The 21,634-nt window shown below is 37.5% G+C and overlaps 1 protein-coding gene across 8 annotated transcripts in view; it reads left to right on the top strand.

Moving 5' to 3' along the window:
- Positions 1 to 21,634, top strand: part of CUTC (cutC copper transporter) — a 57,977-nt gene that overhangs the window by 2,525 nt on the left and 33,818 nt on the right. For 5 of the 8 annotated variants that reach the window (XR_011421924.1, XR_011421926.1, XR_001378880.3 and 2 more), the window contains exons 2-6: positions 863 to 934; positions 4,122 to 4,181; positions 15,052 to 15,261; positions 16,278 to 16,313; positions 18,530 to 18,663. Coding sequence is in view for 2 of the 8 variants with exons in the window: in XM_014733157.3 (XP_014588643.1) it covers positions 863 to 934; positions 4,122 to 4,181; positions 15,052 to 15,261; positions 16,278 to 16,313; positions 18,530 to 18,663 (512 nt within the window). In the remaining 6 variants the exon portion in view is untranslated. The remainder of the gene's footprint in view (positions 1 to 862; positions 935 to 4,121; positions 4,182 to 15,051; positions 15,262 to 16,277; positions 16,314 to 18,529; positions 18,664 to 21,634) is intronic. The other 3 variants (XR_011421929.1, XR_011421927.1, XM_070223097.1) reach the window with 1 other exon arrangement.

Raw genomic sequence — 21,634 nt, 5'->3', positions numbered from 1 at the left:
ATAAGCAAGAGCAGCAATGGGGATTGAAGGGAACTGGAGGCACATAGAGGAAATAATGTGTATTTAATTAATAACTAAAACTTTTTGCACACTTAGTAGATACTATATCTACTTTACGTGTATTATCTCATTTTATCCTCCCTACTCTGAGGTAGGTACTAAAACCTACTGTCTTTTATAGAAAACTTAGGCTAAGTAACTTGTCTAGAATCATACAAATACATAGTAGGCCAGGATTTGAAGTCCCTCACTGGTCTTAAACATATATTCCTTATAAAGAAGTTTAAACATACTCTCCAGGCATTGAGAAGCATTCAAAGAATCTTGCCTTAGAATGTGATGATGAGATCTGTGTTTTAGGAAGATTAATTTGGTATTTAGGGTATGTTTTTCTGAGTATAATTTCTTTTTTTTTTAAAGATTTTTTTTTTTCTTTTTTTCCTTTTTCTCCCCAAATTCCCCCGGTACATAGTTGTGTATTCTTCGTTGTGGGTTCTTCTAGTTGTGGCATATGGGACGCTGCCTCAGCGTGGTCTGAAGAGCAGTGTCATGTCCGCGCCCAGGATTCGAACTAACGAAACACTGGGCCGCCTGCAGCGGAGCGCGCGAACTTAACCACTCGGCCACGGGGCCAGCCCCCTGAGTATAATTTCTTATACATATGTCTGTGTTCTTATTTCACAGCCCAGAGACATCAATTTAGCAATACCGTATTTTATTGCATCCATGGGCCCTGGCGTACTTACCTACTTCCCTTTTATTGGATGTTTGGATTTTGGCAGCAAAATGTAAAATATTTGTGGTAGATTGGCCTTGATGGATAGTACCATCATGAAATTGCATTGTTCTCCATGTATTTTAGGAGCAGCGAATGGATTTCTCATGGAAGTGTGTGTTGATTCAGTGGAGTCAGCTGTAAATGCAGAAAGAGGAGGTAAGAGAAATTGGAGAATGACAGTTGGCAGTCCTTTTAAGAGTCTAAAAATGAATCCTATGAACTGACCTTGAGAGCTCTTATGATCTCTAAGGATCCTAGTAATCCTTTTGAAAACAACAACCAACTAGAAAACCTACTGGAAAATTATAATTTTCTAGTTTTACTCTTGCAATAGGTCACATTTTAAGACAAGTGTCCCCAATAGGGCTTACTCACCAACTTCATTTTTTTATTGAACTTAGCAAAGATTTAGTTTTTTCAAACCATTGATTTGAAGATGATTTTAGAGATTGTTGCCGTTTTTATCATCAGGACTTTTATCATTATCTTTTTTTGCTTTTGAACATTATCTATTTTTACCTCAAGGTTTCTTTTGCCCTCTGAGCCTGCTTTAATGGGAAACATAGAAATTCCCATCATCTCAGGATCAGAAAATTTTGTACACAAAGTGGAGAGAATAATGTGAATCCCCATGTACCCGTCACTCAGCTTTAGCTGTTGTCAATACATGGCCAGTCTTTCACCACTATTAGGGGTCAGCAAACTTTTTTTGTAAAGAGCAACATACTATGTGTTTTCAGCTTTGCTGGCAACATTTGGTCTCTGTCATATATTCTTCTTTGTTTTTTATAAATAATTCTTTGACAATGCAGAAACTATTCCTAATTTGGCAATAAAAAAGAATGAAGTACTGATACATACTACAACATAGATGAATCTTGAAACATTATTCTAAGTAGAAAAAACTAGTCATAAAATATTCACATATTATATGATTCCACCTACATGAAATGTCCAGAATAGGCAAATTTATGGAGACAGAAAGTAGATTAGTGGTTCCCTAGGGCTGGGGAGACTGGAGAGGTGACTGCTAAAGGGTACAAGGTTTCTTTTTGAGGTGATGAAAATGTTATAAAATTGATTTTGGTAATGGTTACAAAGCTCTGGAGTATATAAAAACCACTGAATTGTACACTTTAAATGGGTGAATTGTATGATATGTGAATTTCATGTCAATAAAGATGTTATTTTTTAAAAACACTTAAAAACATTTTTAACTTGCAGGCCGTAAAAAAAAAAAAACAAGCTGTAGGCCTTTGGCTTGTGGCCAAAGTTTACTGACTGCTGATCTATATTCCTACCTTTCCTCCTCCATACCCAGGTTATTTTGTAGCAAATCCCAGACATCACGTCAATTCATCCTCAGAAATTTCAGTATATATCTCTAAAAGATAAGGACTCTTAAAAAAAATAATAACCACAGTATCGCTAACATTTCTTAAAAAAATAGGGGGCCGGCCCAGTGGCGCAGCGGTTAAGTTCGCAGGTTCCACTTCGGCGGCCTGGGGTTCACTGGTTCAATCCCTGGTGTGGACATACACACTGCTTGGCAAGCCATGCTGTGGCAGGCGTCACACATATAAAGTAGAGGAAGATAGGCACGGATGTTAGCTCAGGGCCAGTCTTCCTCAGCAAAAAGAGGAGGATTGGTGGCAGATGTTAGGTGAGGGCTAATCTTCCTCAAAATAATAATAATAATTTCTTAAGATCATCAAAAATACCCAGTTAGTTTTCAGGATTCCCTGATTAGCTCATAGAGTTTTGTTTTGTTTTATAGTTCTTTGAACAAGATCCAAACGTTTCATTTGTTTGATATATCTGTTAAGTCTATTTCAATCTATAAGTTTCCCCTTCTTTTTTCTTTCTTTTCTTTCCTTGTGGTTTGTTAAAGAAACAGTGATTTTCATCTTTTAGAGTATTCTACAGTCTCAAGTTTGCTAATTATATATGTAGCATCATTTAAAATGATGACTCTGACTCCTTTATTTCTTGTAAAGTTGTAGGTAACACAGAGGCTTAATCATTCAGATTTGAGTTTTTGATAAAGCTACTTTATAGATAACATTGTTGTACTTCTTGTTGCATCACATCAGGAAGGTATAACATCTTAGTGTTTTCTGTTTTTGTGATGTTAAGATTGATCAGTGAATTCAGCTGTTGTCAGCCTGATCCATCCTTTATAAAGTTTCCTGTCAGCTTTCACCTAATTTTAGTAATGTGTATTTTAGTAGGCTTTGCAAAATGGTACTATATTAAGCCTAACATTTATTTTCCATTTATTAGCAGTATACCTCTGTAAAGAAGAACTTTTCTTCATCAACTGTTTTGTTATACTGAGGTTCAGTTTGTACAAGGAGGGCAGGATAAATGCTTGCTTCTTTTCCCTATTCACAGAATTTTGTGATAATGAGTTTGTTCTCTCTCCTCCAGTGAATTGTTTTATCATTATGAACCTAGATTTAGAAATATTTGATATGTTTTAATCCACTGTAGTTATTGATGCTCAAAATGTCCCATCTTTGGCTGGTAGGAGCCTTTCCAAGCTGGCTCCTGAGACCCTTTGACATGACCCTGCAGTCTGATAGTTCTCTTGCTTTCAGTATTTTCTTATTCTTGAAATTATCCTGATTTACACTACTTAAAAAGTAACTTGTCCTTTTTTAAAGCTTAGAATAATAAAGACTCTCTTGGAAAAGATTCTTTTCTTTTCTTTTCTTTTTTTTGAGGAAGATTAGCCCTGAGCTAACTGCTGCCAATCCTCCTCTTTTTACTGAGGAAGACTGGCTGTGAGCTAACATCCATGCCTATCTTCCTCTACTTTATATGTAGGATACCTACCACAGCATGGCGTGCCAAGTGGTGCCATGTCTGCCCCCAGGATCCAAACTGGCGAACCCTGGGCTGCCGAAGCAGAACGTGTAAACTTAAGCACTGCACCACTGGGCCGGCCCCAAGATTATTTTCTTATCAACAAAGAGTCAGTGTTCCTCTGTGGTCAATCCCAAAACTTCTGTATTCTAAGTCACTTCCTTGTACCTGCAGAGGCAACCCTGTAATACAAAATTTTAAGAGACCTAGCTTAACTTGAATTAACTCTTAAATTTGACTATCAGTAACACATTGTGGGTTGTAGAATATAGTTGGGATTAAAAATAGAGTTTTAGTCTAGTTTTATAATTTGATTTCTCTCAGTTTCCAAGACTCTTTGTTCTATATTTGGAAAAAATGTTGTTTGCTATTTAATAAGAGTTTATTTGGGACAATAATTTTTGAGTAATGCTTTTAAAATTTTTCCTTAATTTTTAAAAATTTGCTTTGCTGAGCAATGTTTTTTTTATTACAGGTGCTGGTCGGATTGAATTATGTTCTGGCTTATTGGAAGGAGGAACCACACCCAGCATGGGTAAGTGTCCATGTTTTTTGATTTTCAGATTTTCTTATAGGAGTTTCTAGAACCTGGAGACAATTGATAATCTGTTTCATTGAGATACTCTACTAATGTTTCTAATGTGGTAACTATGCAAGTGCTTATGGTTGTAAATAACCTTGTCTGTCAAATATGTGCTCAGATAGGTGTTTTTTTCCTCATACATCAAAAAGTTGAGAGGTAGGGGGAAGTGACATCAGCAACATGCCAGAGTGAGCTGTTCGCTTTGTCTCTCTCCCTTTGAACTACAACTAAATGAACATTCATTGATCAGTGGAGGATACCTGCAAAACACATCAGGACGCCTGAGAGACCCACACAGCTATACATCGGAAGGTGGATGGACTACCCCCCAGGGAGGTAGTGGAGATAAGTGAGCACTGTCTGGCCTCCAGGCAGCCCAGCACACACGTACAACTACTCTCCCAGCTGGAGCACTCATAGCACCACTGCAGCCCTGAGGGTGGGAGTGCACCATGGCATGATTGCAGGAACAGGTGACAGCAGCCCTAAGCCCCTGCATAATTGCTTCCTTGTCCAGTGGGAGAGCCTACAGTGCCGTCTGGTCCACAGGGAGCTGCTCAGGCTTGGACCCAGTGGGGAGGCCCTGCCCACCCAATACAATGGCTGGTGTGACCTAGGAGCAGACAGCAGCAGATCTGCACACCCAGGCAAACGAGCTCCCAGCTGCTGCAAACACCCATAGTACCGCTGTGGCCCCAAAGAGGGGAGGGCACGTCTTGACAGGTCTGTGGAAGCAGGCAGTAGCAGCCCTGATCCCCTGCGTGATTGCCTTCCTGTTCGGTGGGAGAGCCCACAGGGCTGCTGTGGTCCCAAGGAGTGGCCCAGGCTTGGACGGGCACAGCTGACAGGGATCACAGTGGACTCAGAATACACGGCTCCTGCCCCCCACCCCCCACCCTGACGGCAGGTGGAACCTGTAATCAGACACTATCACTATGCGAAAGCAGAAATCCACTCCATCAAGTAGGATGAAGAAATATATTAATACTCCAGACCAGAAGGAAAAAGACAAACACTCAGAAATCAATCCTGAAGGCACAGAAATCTACAATCTAAATGACAGAGTATTCGAAATAGGTATCATAAAAAAACTCAACAAGTTGCAAGAGAACTCATACAGTTCACTGAAAACAGGAACAAAATTAATGAACAGAGGGAATTCTTCCCAATAGAGACTCAAGCTATAAAGAAAAACAAATCAGAAATGTTGGGGATGAAAAACACAATGGTTGAGATAAAGAAAAACCTGGAGTCCTTAAATAACAGAGCTGATACTATGGAGGATAGAATTAGCAATCTAGAGGGTAGGAATATCAAAATGCTTCAGAAGGAGGAGAGAACTAAGACTAAAAAGAAATGAAGAAATTCTCTGAGAAATATCTGACAATTAGGAAATGCAACATCAGGATTATAGGTATTCCAGAGGGAGAAGAATGGAAGAAACGAGCAGAGAGCTTGTTCAAAGAAATAATAACTGAGAACTTCCCAAACCTGGAGAAGGAGCTGAAATTACATGTAAATGAAGCCAGTAGAACTCCTAACTACCTCAATGTAAAAAGATTTTCTCCAAGGCATCACAATCCCTGACTTCAAAACATACTGCAAAGCCATAGTAATCAAAACAGCATGGTACTGGTACAAAAACAGGTGCACAGATCAATGGAACAGAATTGGAAGCCCAGAAATAAAACCACACATCTGTGGACACCTAATCTTCAACAAAGGAGCTGAGGGCATACAATGGAGAAAAGAAAGTCTTTTCAACAAATACTGCTGGGAAAACTGGACAGCCACACGTAAAAAAATGAAAATTGACCATTCTTTTTCACCATTCACAAAAATAAACTCAAAATGGATGAAAGACCTAAAGGTAAAACCTGAAACCATAAGGCTTCTAGAAGAAAACATAGGCAGTACACTCTTTGACATCAACATTAAAAGGATCTTTTCAGGCACCATGTCTTCTCAGATGAGGGAAACGATGGAAAGAGTAAACAAAGGGCACTTCATCAGACTAAAGAGCTTCTTCAAGGCAAAGGAAAACAGGATTGAAACAAAAAAACAAACCACCAGATGGGAAAAAATAATTTGTAAGTCATATATCTGACAAAGGGTTAATCTCCATAATATATAAAGAACTCACACAACTCAACAACAAAAAATCAAACAACCTGATCAAAAAAATGGGCAGGAGACATGAACAGACATTTTTCCAAAGAAGATATATGGATGACCAATAGGCACATGAGAAGATGTTCATCATCACTGATTGTCAGGGAAATGCAAATCGAAACTACACTAAGATATCACCTTACACCCATTAGAATGGCAAAAATAACCAAAACAAAAAGTAACAAATGTTGGAGAGGTTGTGGAGAAAAAGGAACCCTCATACACTGCTGGTGGGAATGCAAACTGGTGCAGCCACTATGGAAAACAGTATGGAGATTTCTCAAAAAATTAAAAATAGAAATACCATATGACCCAGCCATCCCACTATTGGGTATGTACTCAAAGAACTTGAAATCGGCAATTCCAAAAGTCCCAGGCACCCCAGTGTTCATTGCAGCCTTATTTACAATAGCCAAGATGTGGAGGCAACCTAAGTGCCCATCAACTGATGATTGGATAAAGATATGGTATAGATATACAATGGAATACTACTCAGCCATAAAAAAGGATAAAATCGTCCCATTCACAACAACATGGATGGACCTTGAGGGTGTTATGTTAAGTGAAATAAGCCAGATAGAGAAGGACACTCTCTGTATGACTCCACTCACATGTGGAAGTTAAACATGTAGACAAAGAGAACAGATTAGTGGCTACCAGGGGAAAGGGGGAATGGGGGGGATGAGCACAAAGGGTGAAGTGGTGCACCTACAACATGACTGACAAACAACTGTACAACTGAAATTTCACAAGGTTGCAAACTATCATCTTCTCAATAAAAAGTTTAAAAAAAAAGACCTTCTTCAAGGCATATATTAGTAAAACTGGCAAAGTCAATGACAAAGGAAAAATATTAAGGGCATCACAGCAGAAGAAAATAACCTACAAAGGAATCTCTATCACACTTTCAGTGGAAACCTTACAGGCTAGGAGAGAATGAAATGATATATTCGAAATTCTGAAACACAGAAACTTTCAGCCAAGAATACTCTATCGAGTGGAAATGTCCTTCAGATGTGATGAAGAAATAAAAACTTTCCCAGATAAACAAAAGCTTAGGGAGTTCATCACCACAAGATATGATCAGGAAGGCCCTCATACCTGGAAAAAAAAGGGGAGGAGGGGTTACAAAGCCTTGAGCAAGAAAATAAATAGGCAGAGAAAATCAGAAAATTGCAACTCTCTATCAGGACAGATAGCAAACAATTATAACTCTAAAGATAAAGGGAAGGAAAACATAAAAAATAAATATACTCACTTCATTTTAACCACCAATTTCACAACACAAAACTGAGTAAGTTGTGACAACAACAACTTAGAAGGGGAAGTGGAAAGGGATGGAACCTGCTTCGACTAAGGGAATAAGAGGCTATCAGAAAATGGACTAGCTCATCTATGAGATCTTTTATACAAACCTCACAGTAACCACTAAACAAAAAATTGGAACAGAGACACAAATGATAAATAAAGAGAAAACTGAGAAAACCATCATAGGGAGCCATCAAACTGAATTGGCAGTCTGAAATACATGGGACAAGAAACAAGGGAAATACAGAACAACTGGAAAACAAGTGATAAAATGGCAGCATTAAGCCCTCATATATCAGCGTAAATGGATTGCATTTCCCAATCAAAAGGCACAGTGGTGGATGGATTAAAAAACGAGAGCCAACAATATGCTACCTCCAGGAAACACATCTGAGCTCTAAAGACACACAGGCTTAGAGTGAAGGGATGGAAGATGATACTCCAAGCTAATGGCAAACAAAAGAAAGCAGGTGTTGCCATACTTATATCAGACAAAGTAGACTTTAAGATGAAAAAGACAATGAGAGACAAAGAGGGGCAGTGTATGATACAAGGGATGCTCCAGCAAGAAGACATAACACTTATGAACACGTATATACACCTAACAGGACCACCAAAGTACAAATGAAAATGGAGACAAATGAAAATACACCATACCAACTCATAGGGGATTCAGCAAAAGCAGTCCTAAGAGAGAAATTCATAGGAATATAGGCCCACTTTTAACAAAAAAGAAAAATCTCAAATAAGCAATCTTAAACTACACCTAACAGAACTAGAAAAAGAACAACAAACAAAGCCCAGAGTCAGCAGAAGGAGGGAAATAATAGAAATTAGAAAAACAGAAATAGATGAAATTGAAACAAAAAAATAATAGAAAGAATTGATGAAACTAAGAGCTGGTTCTTTGAAAAAATAAACATAATTGACAAGCCCTTAGCCAGACTCACTAAGAAAAAGAGAGAAGGCTCAAATAAATAAAATTAGAAATGAAAGAGGAGGAATTACAATAGATATCACAGAAATAGAAACTATTCTAAGAGAATACTATGAAAAACTATATGCCAACAAATTGGAGAATCTAGAAGAAATGCCTAAATTCTTTGACTTAACACAACCTCCGAATACTGAACCAATAAGAAATAGAGAATCTGAACAGACCAATCACAAATAAAGAGGTTGAAACAGTAATCAAAAACCTCCCCAAAATTAAAGTCCAGGACAAGATGCCTTCTCTGGAGAATTTTACCAAACATTCAAAGAAGATTTAGTACTCATCCTTCTCAAACTATTCCAAAAACTTAAAGAAGACACAACACTTCCTAACACATTTTATGAGGCCGACATCACCCTTATCCCAAAGCCAGACAAGGACAACACAAAGAAGGAACACTACAGGCCAATATCACTAATGAACATAGATGCAAAAATCCTCAGCAAAATATTGGCAAACCAAATACAGCAGTACATCGAAAGGATTATACACCATGATCAAGTGGGATTTATACCAGGGATGCAGGGATAGTTCAACATCTGCAAATCAATCAGTGTGATATACCATATTAACAAAATGAGTAGTAAAAACCACATGATCATCTCAGTAGATGCTGAGAGAACATTTGACAAGATCCAACGTCCATTTATGATAAAAACTCTCAATGAAATGGGTATAGTAGGAAAGTATCTCAACATAATAAAGGCTGTATATGACAGACCCACAACCCACATTATACTCAATGGGGAAAACTGAAAGCCATCCCTGTGAGAACAGGAACAAGACAAGGGTGACCACTCTCACCACTCTTACTCAACATAGTACTAGAGGTTTTGGCCATAGCAATTAGGCAAGAAAAGGAAATAAAAGATAGCCAAACTGGCAAGGAAGAAGTGAAATTCTCACTGTTTGCAGACAACATGATCTTATTTATGGAAAACCTTAAAGAATCCATTGGAAAACTGTTAGAAATAATCAACAGCTACAGCACAGTTGCAGGGTACAAAATCAACTTACAAAAATCATTTGCATTTCTGTACTCTAATAACGAACTAGCAGAAAGAGAACTCAAGAATACAATCTCATTTAAAACCCCAACAAAAAGAGTAAAATATCTAGGAATAAATTTAACCAAGGAGGTGAAAGACGTATACAATGAAAACTATAAGACATTACTGAAAGAAATCAATGATGACATAAAGAAATGGAAAGATTCCATACTCACGGATTGGAAGAATAAACATAGTTAAAATGTCCATACTACCCAAAGCAATCTATGGATTCAGTGCAATCCCAATCAGAATCCCAATGACATTCTTCATGGAAGTAGAACACAGAATCCTAAAATTCATATGGGGCAACAAAAGACAGCAAATAGCTATGGTAATCCTGAGAAAAAAGAACAAAGCTGGACCATCACAATCCCTGACTTCAAAACAATACTAGAGAGCTTTAGTAATCAAAATAGCATGGTCCTGGTACAAAAATAGACATACAGATCAAGGGAACAGAATTGAAAGTCCAGAAATAAAACCACACATCTACGGATAGCTAATCTTCAACAAAAGAGCCAAGAACATACAATGGAGAAGGAAAAGTCTCTTTCAATAAATGGTTTTGGGAAAACTGGACAGCCACATGCAAAAGAATGAAAGTATACCATTATCTTTCATCATACACAAAATTAACTCAAAATGGTTTAAAGACTTGAAGATAAGAGGTGAAACCATAAAATTCCTAGAAGAAAATATAGGCACTACACTCTGACCCCAGTCTTGGAAGGATCTTTTCAAATACCATGTCTACGTGGGCAAGGGAAACAAAAGAAAAAATAAACAAAAGGGACTTCATCAGAACAAAACAAAAAGGCAACCCACCAAGTGGGAGAAAATATTTTCAAATCATGTATCTGACAACAGGTTAATCTCCAAAATATAGAAAGAACTCACACAACTCAACAACAAAAAAACAACCCAGTCAAAAAATGGGCAGAGGATACGAACAGACATTTTTCCAAAGAAGATCTGCAGATGGCCAGTAGGCACATGAAAAGATGTTCAACATCACTAATCATCAGGGAAATGCAAATCAAAACTACATTGAGATATCCCCTTACACCCATTGGAATGGCTATAATTACCAAGACAAAACATAACAAGTGTTGGAGAGGATGTGGAGAAAAGGAAGCCCTCATACACTGCTGGTAGGAATGCAAACTGGTGCAGCCACTGTGGAAAACAGTATGGAGATTTCTCAAAAAATTAAAGAATTGAGGGGCCAGCCTGGTGGTATAGTGGTTGAGTTTGTGTGCTCTGCTTTGGCAGCCCTGCATTTGCCGGTTGGGTCCTGGGTGCTGAACCTGCACACCGCTCATCAAGCCATGCTGAAGTGGCATTCCACATAGAATAACTAGAAGGACGTACAACTAGGATATACACCTATGTACTGGGGCTTCGGGGAGAACAGAAAAAAAGAGAAAGATTGGCAAAAGATGTTAGCTCAGGGCCAATCTTCCTCACCAAAAAAAGAAAGAAAGAAACACATTCTTTTAAAAAAATTAAGAATCGAAATACCATTATGACCCACCTATTCCACTACTGGATATTTATCCAAAGAACTTGAAATCAACAATTCAAAGAGTCTTATGCACCCCTATGTTCACTGCAGCATTATTCACAATGGCCAAGATGTGGAATTAACCCTAGTGCCCATCGACTGATGAATGGATAAAGAAGATGTGGTATAAATATACAATAGAATGAATACTACTCAGTCATAAAAAAGGGCAAAATTGGTCCATTTGCAACAACATGGATGGACCTTGAGGGTATTATGTTAAGTGAGATAAGCCAGACAGAGAAAGACAAACACTGTATGATTTCATTCTTATGTGGAAGATAAACAAATACATGGACAAAGAGATCACACTAGTGGTTACCAGAAGGGAAGGGGGTTAGGAGGTGGGCATAATGGGTAAAGGGGCACATATATATGATGACAGACAAATAACAACATGGAACTGAAGTTTCACAATGTTATAAACTGTCATGACCTCAAAAAATAAATTGAGAGATAGGTAGTTGCTGTAATATTGGTTCAGTTTCTCTGTTGTAATTTGAAGGACCAGAGTTTTTTTTAGTCTTTCATCTGGCATTCTCGGTATATTGATTTTTGTCTTCATTTATCCCCTCCTGGTGTTTGTGCTATTGTCATACATTTTACTTCTACATATGTCAAAAACTCTACACTAAGTCAATTATCTTTTTTTTTCTTTCGAGGAAGATTGGCCCTGAGCCAATGTCTGTTGCCAGTCTTCATCTTTTTGCTGGGGGAAGATTGTTGCTGAACTAACATGTGTGCCAATCTTCCGCTATTTTGTGTGGGATGCCACCACAGCATGGCCTGGCGAGCAGTGCTAGGTCCATGCCCAGGATCCGAACCTGCGAACCTGGGGCCGCCGAAGCAGAGCGCATGAACTTAACTACCACAACACCAGGCCGGCCCCAAGAATCAATTATCGTTTAAAGAGATTGAAATAATAAGAAAACAATCATATATTTACCCATGTGTAGTTACCATTTCTGGTGCTCTTCATTCCTTTGTGTAGATCTGTATTTCCATCTGGTTTCATTTTCTTTCTGCCTGAAGTAATTCTTTTAACATTTTTTGTAGTACGCATGTGCTGGTGATGAATTTTTTCAGCTTTTGTATGTCTGAAAACATCTTTCCCCATTTTTGAAAGATATTTTTGCTGGATGTGGAATTTTAGGTTGTTTTTCAATTTAGGTTGTTTAGTTTTGGGGTTTTTTTCATTACTTTAAAGATATTTCTCCACTGTCTTCTTGCTTGTTTTGTTTCTGATAAGAAATCTGCTATCATCCAAACCTTTGTTCTTTTCTGTGTAATGTGTCTCTTTTTCTCTGGTTGCTTTTAAGATTTTTTCCTCTTATTCTTGGTTTTGAGCAATTTGATTATGATGTACCTGAGTGTATTCTTCATGTTTCTTAGACTTGTGCATTTATACTTTCCATCACATTTGGAAAATTTTCAGCATTCCATGTCTTCCACTACCTCCTTCAGAGACTTCAATTATGCTTATATCAGGCTGCTTGAATTTGTTCCACAGCTCACTGATGGATTTACTTTGTTTTTTTAGTCTCCTTTTTCTCTGTGTTTCATTTTGTGAAGACCCTTTGTTTTTAAATTTACGGATCTTTTCTCTGCAATGTCTAATTGCTGTTAATCCCACCTAGTGTATTTTTCTTCTCACACATTGTGGTTTTCATCTCTAGAAGTTTGAGTCTCCCATGTCACTTAACTTTTTTGAACATATGAAATAAAGTTATAATAGCTATTTTAATGACTTGGCTGCTAAATCTCACATCTGTATCAGTTCTAGGTTGGTTTCATTTGATTGATTCATTGCCTCATGATGTGTCTTATTTTCCTGCCTGATAATTTTTTTTTTTTTTTGAGGAAGATTAGCCCTGAGCTAACCACTGCCAGTCCTCCTCTTTTTGCTGAGGAAGCCTGGCTCTGAGCCAACATCCGTGCCCATCTTCCTCTAGTTTATACGTGGGACGCCTACCACAGCATGGCTGCCAAGCAGTGCCATGTCCGCAGCCGGGATCCGAACCAGCGAACCCCGGGCCGCCGAGAAGCGGAACGTGCGAACTTAACCGCTGCGCCACCGGGCCGGCCCCCTGCCTGATAATTTTTTATCAAATGCAAGACATTATGAATTTTACTTTCTTGGGTACTGGATATTTTTGTATTCCTGTAAATATTCTTGAGCAGTTAGGTTAGTTGGAAACAGTTTGTTCCTTTTGGGTCTTGCTTTTAAAATTTGTTAAGCAGGTCTTGAACAGTGGTCAGTCTAGAGCTAGTTATTCTCCACTACTGAGGTAAGACCCTTCTGTGTACTCTACCCAGTGTCCTGTGAATCTTGACGTTTTCCTGTCTGGCTGGTGGGAACAGGCATTATTCCTGACTTGATATGAATGGCAGGCACTATTTCTTCTAATTCTTTTCAGTTGACCTTTCCCTGGCCCTGTGTAGTTTCCTTGCCTACAAGCACCGATCAGTACTCAGCTGACTATTAGAGGGGGTGTTCTCTGTAGATCTCCAGAGTTCTCTTTCTCTCCTCCCTGGTCCTCTTTCCTATGAATTCTAGCCTGGACTCTCAGCTTTGTCTCCTCAACTCAGAGAATTCTCTGGGGTCCACCTAGGTTTCCCCTCCCTGTGCTGTGACCTGGAAAACTCTCGTGGTAGTAATGTGGGTCAATCAGAGCTAACCTCGTTTGTTTCCCATCTTTCAGGCGTCATTGTCCTCTGTTGCTTGATATCCAGTGTCTTGCAAACCGTTGTTTCATATATTTTGTCTGCTTTGTGGTTATTGCAGTTGGAAAGGTAAATCCAGTCCCTGTTACTCTATCTTGATCAAAAGAAGTCCCTATATGAATTTTTGACTCCTCTATATTACTCTGAGGTTGATGATTGCATTATTTAGTGTAAAAGATTTGTATATGCAATAGCTCTTTGGCATCTTCTCACTAAAGGAGGACATTCCCTGGCCATTCTATGAAATCCCTAGAAGACATCTGTAAATTTGAGTGCAGTGTGTTTTTTGCAACAGCAATCATGATTCATTGCTTGGTGTTGGGCATATTGCTCTCCCAGGCAAAACTGGGGTTCTTTTAACAAGGAAAAAGAAGTAAATTCGTATTGCCACAGATTGTACAATTGAGGGTTTCTGAGCTCGCCATGAATTGTGTCATATTTAGGTACTTTTATTCATAGGTCACTGCATAAAATCACAAATAAGTAGAATCTTGCTCTCTTTTACATGTCTTTTTTGAAAAAAGGCTTTGCTAAATATCTTTGTCCATTAAAGGGTCATATACTTTAGAACTATGTAACCATCTCTATAGTAGGTTTTAAATAGAGCTGTAATAAGTTAGACAGGAGAAACCAGATCTTAGGAAATCTACTGGCAGAACATTGAGCCTGGTAGTTATTACACTTTGAAATCTTGCATACCAGTCAAAGGATTTTTGTTGTGTCAACTGACAAGTGTTTTTAAAATGCAATAACTTCCTTCTGTTTTCTAAATTGCTCTTTTTCACCCTTGGTTTTCTTATTACTTAATTTCTACCCTTCACATATTTTTCTTCTCATGTCCTCCTTCCTTTTAGATCCACCTTTCTCTGGTTTCCTCAATCAACTATTCCTTTTCTTATAGAAGTGATTACACAAGAGCAAATGTAAAAGACCAATAATATTTTATTGACTTCCTTGAGCTTTTAGCTCACATTTGAATTTTAATTAGTTTGTTCCCTATTCCTGTAGGTGTCCTTCAGGTAGTGAAGCAATGTGTCCAGATCCCAGTTTTTGTGATGATTCGGCCACGTGGAGGTGATTTTTTATATTCAGATCGTGAAGTTGAGGTGATGAAGGCTGACATTCGTCTTGCCAAGCTTTATGGTGCTGATGGTTTGGTATTTGGGGCATTGACTGAAGATGGACACATTGACAAAGAGCTGTGCATGTCCCTCGTGGGTAAGAATTTGTGTCTGAGACCAAAAAGCCTCTAATGATGATTCCATTTAATACTCCTGGTATAGAAAAATGCAATCACAAAACTGACTTTTCAGTCACATCTGCAGGCACTTATACTAACCTATTTAAACAGTAGTTATTTAGATGTTTGGGGCAGAGGGTTTGTGTGGCATAGCCCTCCTGACTCTCCTCAGTTGCCATAGATCAGGTTCTGCTACTGTTCCTGTAGGGTTTAAGGAAAGTTTACCTTGATTCCTTTAATTACTGCGCCAAAAACTTCAAAAGCTATTTCAGTTGGTGAGGATGGGGAGATGTGGAGAGGACAGAAGCAAACTACCCATATTACTAGGCCAAAGTATTTCTTGAAGATTCTCAGAGGGGTAAGTAATAGATGTAATGCTACCCTTATAGTTGCCAGATTATATAACTTTTTTTGGTGCCTCTAAGGAGTAGATGACCTTTTTTTTTTTTTTAATAGATACAGTTTATTGTATGTCAATTTTACCTCAATAAAGCTGTTAAAAATAAAATAATAATACAAACACATTTTCACATATAAAAACAAGCTCTTTCACAGATGCCAACCCCACCCTTGCTCCCTACATGTCCCTGTCCTTGTGTGTTTGTATCTCTACCTCTCTTGCTCTCCTGTTATCTCTGTCTGTCTCTCTTGTACCTTCCCTTTGTCAGCCTGTCAGCTTCTATCTCTGTGTTATATCTCTTGTCCATTTCTTGGCTTCTCTTTGTGGGTTTCTTTCTGTTTTTGTCTCTGCCTCTCATCATATCTTTTTTTCGTTGTAAATCTTTGAAGTCTGGTATGACTTTTTTTAATCAGAGATTAATGGAAACATAGGACTTTTCAATTTGGAAAGTTACTATTTCGTTGTTATTTTAGTTCACTGTCTTCACTTAGGAGAGGAAAAGTATAAAAAAGTCTGATCTAACATGGAGAATTCTGAATATAGAATCAGTGATGATCTCTTCATTCGTGTTGTTATCTGACTTTCTTTTTATAGCTATTTGCCGTCCTCTGCCAGTCACTTTCCACCGAGGTGAGTCATTTTCATTTTAGAAGATCTATTGAATGGTGTCAGTTTTCTAATTTCACCAAGTGCCACAATCTTTTTATGGAACACAATTCTATAGTGTTACAGTGTTGCCTCTTGGTTTCTTTGTACTGGTCTTGGGGCTAACAGCTGTGAATTTAGAGAAACACAATTTCTAGAAAATATGAAGCCTTAGTTATGAAAAGTTGTTAAAAGTAGATGGTGGTGATAGTGGGATATAATAAAGATCTGAGAGAGTAAGATTGCCTACAAGTGCATGTACTTGTTACAGCATTCCAAGCAAGAATCCTGAGATTCATTTTTATTAGATTGCCTTAGCTCATGTGCAGCCCCCAAAAGAATAAATTACTGTGGCCAGTGAAATGAAATGTACTGCCTGGCTTAAGCCACACAAGACCATTCCTGGAGCTGGGAGTGAGGTCTGCTTTCCCAGATGAATATAAGATTCATAGGCAGAAAGGTGATGGATATCTGAGGAAGAATTGGATATTGTTAGGAAGGAGGAAAGATGAAATTGATACTGGATAGTCAGTGAACAGATGTTCACTATAGTACACAAATTTACTTTATTGATAGCTTGAATGATTTCTAAAAAGTATCTGATAATTTCATATAAAAAATACTTCCTAACTATAAGTCAGATAGTTATAATTTCTATCCACTTTTGTCAACCATTGGTAAAATGGAGGAACAGATGTCAATTTTGCCTTCAGAGGACATTGCTTTTGCACGTGAAAAGAAAGAAGTCTTCAGTCAGTTTTTTTTATTTGATGATATACTTAAATTGTTGAAAGTTTTTCTGTTCTTTTGAGTAAGCATTCAAAAATTAGGATAAGAATGGACACCAGCATTTGCAGCCATTAGAGGTAAAACATTTGTTATCCTTGTTTCTTTTTAAAATGGATAATACCGCTAGAAAACTTTTTTCTTGACTTGCTATTTAGCAATACTTCTCATAAACTAGTACAACTAAAAGAAGTTAGATTGCTTAAAAGTCAGAACCTTGAGGCTCGCCAACAAAAAAAAATATTTAAATATGAAAGTAATTTAATTAGAAAACATTTATCTGAAAAATATACAGGTTAAAATTTGAGTAATTCAAAATAAACCCATCATATAGTATATATTCTTCTATTCTTAGACTAAGATAATTATTTCAAATTCCTGTCCTTTTCCTTCAATAAGTTTAACAAAAATATTTTCATAATTTTATATTGTCCGGGGTTCCACATTTTTTCACTCACGTAGTTTGTGATAGTATGATAGTATAATCACTGATGAGAAGGTGCTGCCACCAAAAAAGGAAAATCCTGTGGTAGATTTAGCTGCCTCCATACACCAAAAGATAAAAGGAAGGAGTCTAACACCTGATCCACCATAGATTAGAACTTCCATATCATGTAGCGATGCTGAGAACCAAAGCAGTAGTTTTTCTGTTTGAGATGCCTAGTACCACTTTCTTCTCTGAGGAGGAGAGAGACCTCTTAGAAAGTAGGGTGGAATTGAAACCTCATATAGTCTGTTGTAAACAGCTGTCCTTATATTATGAGCCCTGAGTATGTGGGTTAAACGGATTAGTACAAAATGTTAGTCAATAATGAGAATGTGAACCGAGGCCATTTCTAGAACTGGTGAGTGTAATGGTTCATTCTGCTAGTCCAGTTTGTCCAAAGCCTTAGAGTAGACTTTCCTAAACTTGAGTGACTCGTCTGTCACATTTACAATTTTACTATGTCTGAGTGCTACCTGTGCAAATTTATTTAATAATTTTCTTAGAATAAAATCTTAAGTAAATTTATTTTAAAAAGAAACTTTTATAACTAGTGAAAAAATGGAAACTTTTCACTTTAGTCTGCATTTAAGTAAATGTATCTATTCAAATGTATACCATCTAAAATGATCATGCATACCACCAGTGGTATGCAGACTGTGGTGTGCTGGTAAACCTGGGTCTTGGGGAAAAAAAAGCCCTGATTTGCAGAATTTGTTAATTTCTGTGGTTTAAATACTCCCACTTTATCTGTTTTCAAGCTGCCAATGGATTAACAATCATGCTTGCAAAATTCCTGACTATTTAACAATTGGCTCCTGCAAGCCAGTACAAGCTAGGTCCAGCACACCATTGTGTGTATACTACATTTTGGAAAGCACAATGTTAGAGATAATCTGTTCAAAATTCAAATCAGTTGTATTTATTTCAGCCTTTGACATGGTTCGTGACCCAGTGGCAGCTCTAGAGACCCTCTTAACTTTGGGATTTGAACGAGTATTGACCAGTGGATGTGACAGTTCGGCACTAGAAGGGCTACCCCTAATAAAGCGACTCATAGATCAGGTACACACAATTTCTTTTCTTTCTTCCTAAGACTATTGTGGTTACTCCTGATATTCTGTTGTTCAGCTAGGTTGTGAAGCTAAATATTACTGACTTGGTGGTTACTCTGTAGGAAAAAGCAAGCAGGCAGTAATATATTTATATAATTCTTTTTTTTTTTTTTTCTGCTTTATTTCCCAAACCCCCCCGGTACATAGTTGTATATCTTAGTTGCAGGTCCTTCTAGTTGTGGGGTGTGGGATGCCGTCTCAATGTGGCCTGACGAGCGGTGCCATGTCCGCGCCCAGGATCCGAACCCTGGACCACTGCAGCGGAGCACGCGAACTCAACCACTCGGCCATGGAGCCGGCCCCCCTATATAATTCTTATTTCTTTTACATGGGCGTTTTTAGTTACCAAGGCTCTTAAGATCAACTTGTAGACAGTGCCTAAGGATCTGATCTAATTTGGATAACCACAGCAAATTTTACCTTTTCTCTGCCATCAGCATTGCATAGTTTTAAGGCACATCTTCTCATTGTCACCCTATGAATATTCAGGAGATCCCATATAAAATTTGACAAAATTATCAGTTGGAGGTGAATTCTAAAACTAATACTATATTCTTCTCTCATCTCTCCCCATCTATCAAGATAGGAGGAAATATATTTTTCTATTTTATGATTTCCCCTGGTGAGTTAGCATCATTTGTAGAGCTTTCAGAAGATGGCTTTGTAATTGTACTATGTCCGTGTTTTTCTGACACCAGTCTAGAGACATTCTAAGTAAGGAAGTGTGGACTTTTTGATGAGAGAGTTCTGGATTTGAAACTCAGATTTGACACTTATTTACTGTGTAATATGGAGTAGATTACCAACCTTTAAGCCTCTGTTTCCTCACATGTGGAACTGAGATAAGTTTAATACTTCCTTTATGGGGTTGCTCTGAATAAAATATGCAAGAACCTCAGCATAGCAATGACATATAATAGATCTTTATATATATTAGTTTCTTTTATTATTATTACTGCTATAATTAATAATATTATTTAGTATTCCCGTGTAGACATCTGCTTATATTCACTTTTCTATAGTCATGAAGATAATTCTCAGGAATTTCACATAAGGATCTGATGTGACTTTGTTAGTCTGGAACTTCTGATTTTGCGAATATTTCTTAAGTATATATTAGATGCAGGGCGTGTGTACTATGGTGGTGACCAAGGGGCACACGTGTGTGTGTGTGTGTGTGCATCTGTGTATGTATATGTAGTCACTGCCCTTACAATCTAGTGCATAACAGACACTTTTAATAGAGTAGGCAATTTTAATAGAGTGCTATTTTAAAAAGATACTATGGACACACATTGGAAAGGAATTGACCCCAGATTTCAGGGTTGAGGGTTGACAGTAGTAGGTTTCCCAGAAGAAAAGACATCCACATTGCAATGTCTTACTCATTTGAGGGATGATTAAGAGTCATCCATTGTAAAAGTTGGAGGAGGAGAGGGAGAGTAGGAGAATGCTCCATGTAGAAGAACTAGTATATGCAAAGCCCTGGAAACAAAGCGAGCATAACTTAAGATAGTGAAAAATGACTATAGTGTTGATTATGAAGAGAGGAATACTGTCCAGAGACTTGAAAACTATTTGAGAGTTTGTATTTTATCGTTGGTACACTGGGGAAGCTTGAAGCGTTTTAAAATAGAAGAGTTGATGAATCAGGTTTCTATTTCAAAATTATTACTCACTATGGAGTAGAGAATAATTGCCTTTTCAAAATATCTGTATGTGTGTAACAGAGATTTGTAGTTTAATCATTGGTTGGAAGGAAGAGCTGGGTTAAATATCCTCATACACTAATTTACTTTTTTAAAAAATAAAAATTGAAAGTGTTTAAGATGTACAACATAGTGTTTTGATATTCATCTACATAATGAAATGGTTACAGTCAAGCTCACATCCATCTGCTCATGTAGTTACCTTGTGTATGTGTATGTGTGTTTGTGGTGGGAGCACTTGAAAACTACTCTCTTCGCAAATTTTCAGTATTCAATACAATATTAACTATAGTCATCGTTAGATCTCTAGACTTTCTCATCCTACATAACTGCAACTTTATACCCTTTGACTGACATTTCCCCATTTCCTCCACCTCCTTGCTCCTGGTAACCACCGTTCTACTCTCTGCTTCTATGTATTCGATTTTTTTAGATTCCACATGTAAGTGAGGTCACGCTAACTTTACTTCTTGAAGAAGTTACTTAGCAGTATAATACACTGGGTAAAGTGTAGGCTTTGGGATTAGAAAGGTCTGTGTTTAAATCCTGGCTTTGCCATTTATTAACAATGACCTTGTGCAGTTTACCTAACCATCCTAAATTTTAGTTTCTTCGCCTATAAAGTTAGCATAATAACAGCCCCTACCTCCTAGAGTAGTTGTGGATTACTTCAGATGAGAGCACAAAGTCTGAAACTTAGCAAGTGCTTTATATTGTTAAATCACTTGGATAGCCTTAGGTAACATATAGTTGTTGGAAGGCCAAAAAAAAAAAAAAGTGATAGAATTAATCTGTTTAAAAATATCATTTGTCCATGTTTTAGAAAGCTTTCACTTGGAAGAAACAGTTAAACGTGACTTTTTTCCTCCTAAAGTCATTTCAGCTTTCTAGACAGTAAATATTTTGTTTTATAGTTACTTTGCTTTAGTACGTTTGAGAATACTGAACAACTTTGTCCACTTATTTTCTGTAACAATTATTGAATTTTATGAAATAGTCCCCTCCCCCTTTTACTATTTCATTACCTTGCTTAATTTTTTTTCATTGTACTTATTACTACCTGAAATTTTGTTATATAAATGTTTCTGTTGTCTGTCTTCCTTGAACATGTAAGCTCCATGAGAGTATGAACTTTTTCCTGTTTACCATGTCAGGGAGAAAAAATTTTTTCTTTACTCTCTTACGTTCAGTATTTGAGGGCCTGTGAATTAA

Source organism: Equus caballus, chromosome 1 (assembly GCF_041296265.1).
Source record: "Equus caballus isolate H_3958 breed thoroughbred chromosome 1, TB-T2T, whole genome shotgun sequence".
NCBI lineage: Eukaryota > Metazoa > Chordata > Mammalia > Perissodactyla > Equidae > Equus > Equus caballus.
This window is presented reverse-complemented; position numbering and strand designations above follow the sequence as displayed.